General features: G+C 44.3%; 1 protein-coding gene across 1 annotated transcript; it reads right to left on the reverse strand.

Annotated features, from left to right (window-relative positions):
- Window positions 1-5,033: 5,033 nt before the first annotated feature.
- On the reverse strand, window positions 5,034-7,320 carry LOC135616360 (uncharacterized). The gene is made up of 3 exons (XM_065115547.1): window positions 6,161-7,320; window positions 5,479-6,076; window positions 5,034-5,141 (listed from the first exon to the last, which is right to left on the reverse strand). Exons 1-3 carry the CDS (start codon window positions 7,318-7,320, stop codon window positions 5,034-5,036), a joined length of 1,866 nt encoding a protein of 621 aa, XP_064971619.1.
- Between the last annotated feature and the right edge of the window lie 1,036 nt (window positions 7,321-8,356).

The raw sequence follows: 8,356 nt of genomic DNA on the forward strand, positions 1-8,356 counted from the left end.
TAAATTTTTAATATACTCAAAACCCAATAATTTTGCATCAAGTTGAGAAATTAGAGCATACCTTCTAGAAAGAGTGTCGGCAACCACATTTTCCTTACCTTGTTTATACTTGATGATGTATGGAAAGGATTCAATAAACTCCACCCATTTTGCATGCCTACGGTTTAGTTTTCCTTGTCATTTGAGATATTTCAAGGACTCATGATCGGTGTGTATAATGAATTCCTTATACCAAAGATAGTGCTGCCATGTCTCTAACACTCTTACTAAAGCGTAAAACTCCTTGTCATATGTTGGGTAGTGAAGACTTGCTCCACTTAGCTTCTCACTAAAGAATGCAATGGGTCTGCCTTCTTGCATTAAGACTCCTCCAATTCCTATTCCACTCGCATCACACTCAATCTCAAAAGTTTTAGCAAAGTTCGGTAAAGCAAGCAAAGGTGCTGAACAGAGTTTGTCTTTAAGCAAATTAAAAGCATCATCTTGTTTTTCACCCCATCTAAATCCCATATTTTTTTTTATGCATTCAGTTATTGGTGCAGCAATTGTAGAAAAATCCTTAATGAATCTTCTATAAAAGCTAGCAAGACCATGAAAACTTCTAACATCACTAACACTGGTAGGTTTTGGCCACTCCCTAATTACTTTCACTTTTTCTTGATCAACATGTATTCCTTTATCATTAACAACATATCCAAGAAAAGTAATTTTATTAGTGCAAAAAGTGCATTTCTTTATATTAGCATATAACTTTTCTTTTCTAAGCACGTCAAAAATAGCTTTTAAATGTGTTACATGCTCATTTAAACTTTTGCTATACACAAGTATATCATCAAAATAAACCACTACAAATTTTCCAATGTAAGCACGTAAAATATGATTCATCAATCTCATGAAAGTACTAGGTGCATTAGTTAGGCCAAAAGGCATAACCAACCATTCATATAAACCATGTTTAGTTTTAAAAGCGGTTTTCCATTCATTACCTTCATGCATTCTTATTTGATGATATCCAGATTTTAAATCAATTTTTGAAAACACACAAGAACCATGCAATTCATCCAACATATCATCTAGCCTAGGAATAGGATGTCTATACTTTACCGTGATTTTGTTGATGGCTCGGCAATCAACACACATTCTCCATGATCCATCCTTTTTAGGCACCAACAGAACAGGAACTGCACACGGACTCATGCTTTCTCGCACATACCCTTTTTTCATAAGCTCACTTACTTGTTTTTGGATTTCCTTGGTCTCTTCGGGGTTGCATCTATATGCTGGCTTATTTGGTATGCTTGCACCTGGAATGAAATCAATTTGATGCTCAATTCCTCTAATTGGTGGCAAACCATTAGGAATTTCTTCGGGAAAGAGATCCTCATTTTCCTGTAAAAGATCAACAATAACACTAGGCAAACTCTTGTCAATTTTGTTAGAAGCAATCAGAACATCCTTGTACATAAGTACAAGTAAGGGCTGCCTCATGGTTAAGGCTTTCTTCACATCACTCATTTTGGCATAAACACTCATTTTTCTTTCACTCAAACTTTCTTTGTTTTCTCTCCCCTTGTATTTCCCAATACTCTCATTTTTATTTTTTTTTATAAGTATACTCTCATTTTTATTACTCAACTCATCATTTTCTTTTTTCTCCCTTTCTTTTTCCCTCCCCAAAGTTTTGGTTAATGAAGACTCAAGCTCCTCATATTGTTGTTTTATGCGCATTTGGTCCTCAAAAATTGTCTTTGGAGGCAAAGGTCCAAGCTGATATTTCTGTCCATCTATGATCAAAGAATAACGGTTCTTGAATCCATCATCTATTACCCTTCGATCGTATTGCCATGGTCTCCCCAATAACATATGACTAGCATACATAGGTACCACATCACACCAAACTTCATCCTTATATCTACCAATTGAAAAGGAAATTAACACTTGTCGATTTACCTTTACTATACCACTATCATTCAACCATTGTAACTTGTACGGTTTTGAATGCTTGATAGTAGGTAATTTCAGTTTCTCCACGAGCAAGGTGCTTGCCACATTTGTGCAACTTCCACTATCAACAATCACATTACACAACTTGTTAGCAATCAAACAATGAGTATGAAACAGATTTTCACGTTGTTCACCATGTTCATCATTTTCATTTTGCAAACTAAGTATGCGTTGAACAACTAGATTTTCACCTTTAGCATACTCTATATCACTAGTATCCTCTAGAATGTCTTCATCATCATCTTTCTCACTTTCAGATTCTACAATTTCATCCCTCATGATCATAACTCTTTTATTAGGACACTCGCGTGCCACATGTCCATGCCCAAGGCACTTAAAACACTTAATACCTCTAGTTTGATTAGGTAGATTCTCACCTTTACCCTTGTTGCCTAATTCATTTCTACCTTTAGTCTCATCAATTTTAGGCTTAACAATGGGTTTATCATCCTTTTTACTCCAATTCGGTTTCCAAGAAGAAGAAGAACCCGAATAAGATTTTGAATCATACCTTGTGCCTTTTCTTTTGAGTTGCCTCTCAATCTTCATGGCCACATTCACCATATCTTCAATCTCCACATAATGTTGTAATTCTACAAGATCAGTAATGTTCTTGTTTAATCCACTTAGGAATCGAGCCATGGTGGCCTCACGATCTTCATCCACATTAGCCCTTATCATGGTTATCTCCATCTCCTTGTGATACTCATCAACACTCATGGAACCTTGTGTCAAGGTTTGCAGCCGTTGATGCAAATCCCTATAGTAATAGCTAGGGACAAATCTCCTCCTCATGATTTGTTTCATCTCCAACCAAGTCTCCACAGGCCTTTCACCATTTCTACGCCTGTCTTTACACAATTGATCCCACCAAACAATAGCATAATCAAAAAATTCAACAGCGGCTAATTTTACCTTTTTCTCTTCAGAGTAGTTGTGACATTCAAATATCATCTCCATTTTTCGTTCCCACTCCAAATAGGCATCTGGATTATTCTTCCCTTGAAAAGAAGGAATTTTCATTTTGATGCTGCCTATGTTTCTGTCCACACCATCAAAACGTCCTCTCCTAGTTTGTCTTCTAGGATTAATATCTTGACCAATTAGAGTAACTTGGTCATCATCCACGTCATCGCCACCATCATATTCATTGACAAAGGTTGGTTGTCTCCCACGTCGTGGTTCACCTTGCAATCTATTAATTGCATCATCATGCCTTTCTAGATGATCTCTTACATCTCCCATCACTTTGAACATACGTTCAAATTGTTGCTGCATTGCTTGAACTAAAAGATCATTGGATGAAGAACTCACTTCTTTATCTTTAGACATGTATACAACCTGAAAAACAAAGTTAGAACAACCTCACCAACACTCCCTCACGTTTTTTTTTTTTTTTTTTTCACTCTAGATTTGATTCACTCCACTCATGTTTCACATAATTTTTTTGGCTTTTCTCTATACTGATCTTACCGCTCTTGTCTTTTACCTCTCTTGTTTTGTTATTTGAGTTCTTAGATTAACTAAGGTACCTAAACAAACAATTCAGATTATGGCAATTCAAAAAAAATAGTGAAATTGGACAGCTTTAAAAGCAAACAAAAGATAGGTCAATTTAAAGATGTGTGTAATGCACTTTAATCATAAGCAAAGACTAGAATTTTTTTTTTTTTTTTTTTAGAAATGAAGAAAGATTTCCAAATCGAAATAGAAATTCAAATGAACAAAGATCAAATTCTGTAATTTGCAAGTATTCTTTGAATCTGCAATTTTTTTTTTTTTAATTCTGATCTCTTTTTTTTTTTTTGACCTTTGATTTCCCTCTCTCTTTTTTTTTTTTTTTTTTTTAGCCTTTGATTTTCTCTCTTCTTTTTTTTTTTTTTTTGACTTTTTTGATCTCTTTTTTTTTTTTTATAGATATTGGCCAAATAGAAGAAGAAGAGAAAAGAAAAGAAAATCTAAAAGATAGCAAATAAATAGATACGCAAACCTCAAACTTGAGCCGAGCTCTGATACCAAATGATGGAAATCTTCAACTTAGCAACCATATACCCCGATAGCTAAAGAGCTATGATACATATGGAATGCAAATTGACCCCCTCCAACGATTTGAAACAAGATGGATCGTTCAAGATTGAAGTTAGGAAAACTATTCTAATCACATAATCAATGAAAATTTGATGAAGTAATTAGAATAGTACTTTGATTCCCTTAAAACGCCACAAACTAAAAAGCTTGATAAGTTGAAAGGAAAAACAAAGATTTTTCTTGGGTTTTGAACGCCACAAACAGAAATGCTTGATAAGTCCAAAGTTCATGCAAGAACTTAAAAACAAAACACTCACCGGTATTGTAAGTCGAATATACTTCTCCAATATGTGTGCTCTTACAAAGAGAGTTAGCCTTGTTTATATAGTACAAAGGCCAAGTATAAAGGGAATGAATATATTAAATGACATTTATATTCCTAATGCATGAATGTAGATTACTCATGAATCTATATTGAATTGTTTTGAATAATTATTCATGAATAAACACACAATTCCTAATATGGTCCAATATGGCTGAATGACCTTTATTCTTCAAAGATGGCTAAAAATTCATCCTTCTCTCAAGGTTGGAATTTCTCTTCATGATTTTGACTTATTTGAATCAGGTTGATTATTTTAGGCTCTTCTTGTATCCATAGAACCTTGACCAAGTTTTGACTAGCTTGCTCCTTCCAAATGTCTTCTAATAAACAAGTTAAGGCTTCTTTCATCCTTTTAGATTTCGCTCTTGTCATTGGTCCTCGATGAATAGTTAAAGGGTCTTTGGCAGAATTATAATCAACTTGCTCATTCATATCACCGAGGCTGAAGTCCGCGCAGCTTCGGACGCGCTAGCCGAGGAGGTCCGCCTTCGCCCGTCGAAGGATAAAGAGGCGATCGAGGCTTACAAGAAGTCTGAGAACTTCGAGCTCGGATTGGCCCGAATGGGGCGAGTATCCCTATGAGTACGGATATAGAATCGCCCTAGGTCGCTTCGGCTCATGCCCTCCTGGCTCCGAGGTGGAAAGGGATCCCTTTGCCTCCCATCCCGTGGATCTGGAGGTGGACATGCCGGAGGACGTGCCATTCGATGACCGCCCGAAGACTCTAGGAGAGTGATGAGCGTTGTTTTTTGTATGTCGGAGTCGAGGTCGAGGGTGTGAGGGGTTTTCTGTATGAGTTTTGGTTTCTGTTCCTCATGGTTATGGTTTTGTATCCCCTCCTTTTTAATAAGATGCTCTTTTCTTCTGATTTCCGTGTTTGCGTAGTGCCCGCGTCTTCAGATGAAGTATTTTCTAAGGTTCTGTATGTTCCAAGTCCGGGGCACGGGGTCGCCATCCATTGTTGCGAATCGGAACGTCCCCGGTCGGGATACTCCGATGACCCGGTAGGGTCCTTCCCACTTCGGGGCCAGTTTCCCCCTTACTTGGGTTGGGTGGCTGACCTCGATTTTGCGCAGGACCAGGTCCTCAATCTTTATCGACCGGGGTCGCACCCTCCGATTGTAGACCCTTGCCATGGCTCTTTTGTAAGAAAGAGCTTTCTGGTGTGCGCTGGCCCGTCTTTCCTCGAGCAGATCCAGGTTGGATCGGAGTCCTTCACACGAGGCCTCTTCGCTGTAGCCTGCTGTCCGCGGAGTTGGGACGGCTACTTCGGATGGTAATACAGCCTCGGTCCCGAACGTGAGGCTGTAGGGAGACTCCCCGGTCGGGGTCTTGGGGGTAGTGCGCAGCGCCCACAGGACGCTCGGGAGCTCTTCGATCCAAGCCGATCGGGTAGCGGACACCCTCCTCTTAAGACCGTCGACGATAGACCGGTTGGTTACTTCAGCTAGCCCGTTTGCTTGGGGGTAAGCCACCGAGCTGAATCTCAGCTGAATTTTGTGCTCGGCGCAAAACTCTTGGAACCTCCTGCCGGCGAATTGAGGTCCATTGTCGGTGACGATGGACTGGGGCAGGCCAAACCGAGTTATGAGGTTTCTCCACACGAACCTTTCCACTTGTGACTCCGTAATGGTGGCTAGGGGCTCGGCTTCGACCCACCTGGTAAAGTAGTCCACTCCTACGATGATGTACTTCCGCTGGCCGGAGGCGGGTGGGAGAGGCCCGAGTATGTCCAGCCCCCACTGCGCGAATGGCCAAGCACAGTCGACGGGGGTGAACAGGACCGCCGACTGTCGGGCGATGCGGGCGTGCTCCTGGCATGAGCTGCATCGCTGCACGAAAGCTTTCGCGTCCTGGCGCATGGTCGGCCAGTAATACCCCTGTCGGAGTATCTTGTGCGCCAGGGCTCGTTCGCCTATATGTTCCCCGCAGGCCCCTTCATGCATGTCGGACAGCACAGTCCGGGCTTCGTTCGGCTCTAGGCAGCGTAGCAAGGGGCGTGAGAAAGACCGCTTGTACAACCGTCCTCCTTCAGAGTACCATGCCTGCGTCCGACGCAAGCGTCGAGCCGCTATTTCGTCGTCGGGTAGGGTTCCGTCTCGCTTGAAGCGTAGCATCTCTTGTACCCAAGTGGCCGGCGCGCCATCCGTGACTGTGGCGACGACCTCTATGGCTCGGTGGGGGAGCTCTTCGGTCTCGGGTCGAGCCCTGGGGGCCGAGCCGGACGCCAGTTTTGCCAGGGTGTCGGCTCGCTGGTTCTCGCTCCTGGGAACATTCGACAATTCAAAATGGACGAACTTGGTGGCAAGGTTTTTTACCTGTGCCAAGTATTTCGCCATGGTCGAGTCCCGGGCTTCGTATTCGCCGTCGAGCTGCCTAGCCACCAGCTGTGAGTCGGTGATTACGCGTATGTCGGTCACCCGCATCTCCAGTGCCAATCGGAGCCCCGCCAGGAGAGCCTTGTATTCTGCTTCGTTGTTGGTGGCCCTGAACCCGAAACGGAAGGAGCGCTCAATCGAGCGGCCGTCAGGTGTCACCAGCACCAGCCCTGCGCCGGCGCCCTTTGCGTTGGCTGACCCGTCTACGTGGAGAGTCCACGTGTCACGCGGTGGCTCGAGTCCTTCGCCTGTACTCGGGGTCAGCTCCGCGATAAAGTCTGCCACGGACTGGGCTTTAATGGCGGTCCGAGGCGTGTACTGTATGTCATGCTCGCTGAGCTCCACTGCCCATTTGAGGAGGCGCCCTGCAACGTCGAATTTAGACAGAACGAGCCGAAGCGGCCGGTCAGTTATTACCTCTATCGGGTGGGCCTGGAAGTAAGGGCGGAGCTTTCGCGCTGACAGGACGAGCGCCAGTGCCAGCTTTTCGATTGGCGGGTAGCGTCCCTCTGGTCCGCTTAGCATGTGGCTGACATAGTAGACCGGCAGTTAATCGCCGGAGTTTTCCTTGACCAGAACCGAGCTGACCGCGTGCTGAGAGGCGGCGAGGTAGAGGCTCAACTTCTCCCCTGGGGAGACTGACACGAGTCGGGGGAGGTTGGCCAGGTGTTGCTTCATCTGCTCGAAGGCCATTTCACATTCCGCCGTCCATTGGAAGTTTTTTGGATCCTTCAAGGCCTTGAAGAAGGGGAGGCAGCGATCTCCCGATCGGGAAAGGAAGCGTGATAGGGCGACTAACCTCCCGTTAAGGCGTTGCAGGTCTCTGATCGTCCGAGGGGGCTGCATGTCTATGACAGCCTGGACCTTTTCCGGGTTGGCGTCAATCCCTCTCTCGTGTATGATGAATCCGAGGAATTTTCCCGAGGTTACGCCAAAGGCGCACTTGGCAGGGTTGAGGCGCAGGCCGAACCTTCGCAGGGTGTCGAATGTTTCAGCCAGGTCGGAAGGATGAGCTTCGGCTGTTCGGCTTTTCACGATCATGTCGTCGACATATACCTCCATGTTTCGTCCAATCTGGTGGGCGAACATCCTGTTCACCGTCCTTTGGTAGGTGGCCCCGGTATTTTTCAACCCGAACGGCATGACTTTGTAAAAATATATCCCCTGCTCGGTGAGGAAAGCTGTGTGTTCTTGGTCTTCGGGTGCCATCCTGATTTGGTTGTACCCGGAGAAGGCATCCATAAACGAGAAACGGGTGTGGCCGGCTGTGGCGTCGACTAGCTGGTCGATCTTCGGTAGGGGGTAGCAATCTTTTGGGCAAGCATTGTTGAGACTGGTGTAGTCAATGCACATCCGCTAGCTTCCATTAGGCTTTTTGACAAGGACTACATTGGAGAGCCATTGTGGGTACCTGGCCTCTTCTATGAAACCGACCGCTAGAAGTCGGCTTACCTCTTCTCGGATGGCAAGTTGCCGATCTGGGGCCTGCCGCCTGGGCCTTTGTTTCACCGGACGGGCATCGGGCGAGATGTTTAGGTGGTGTTGCACGACTTCCGGGTGG

This window comes from Musa acuminata, chromosome BXJ2-7 (assembly GCF_036884655.1).
Source record: "Musa acuminata AAA Group cultivar baxijiao chromosome BXJ2-7, Cavendish_Baxijiao_AAA, whole genome shotgun sequence".
Lineage (NCBI taxonomy): Eukaryota > Viridiplantae > Streptophyta > Magnoliopsida > Zingiberales > Musaceae > Musa > Musa acuminata.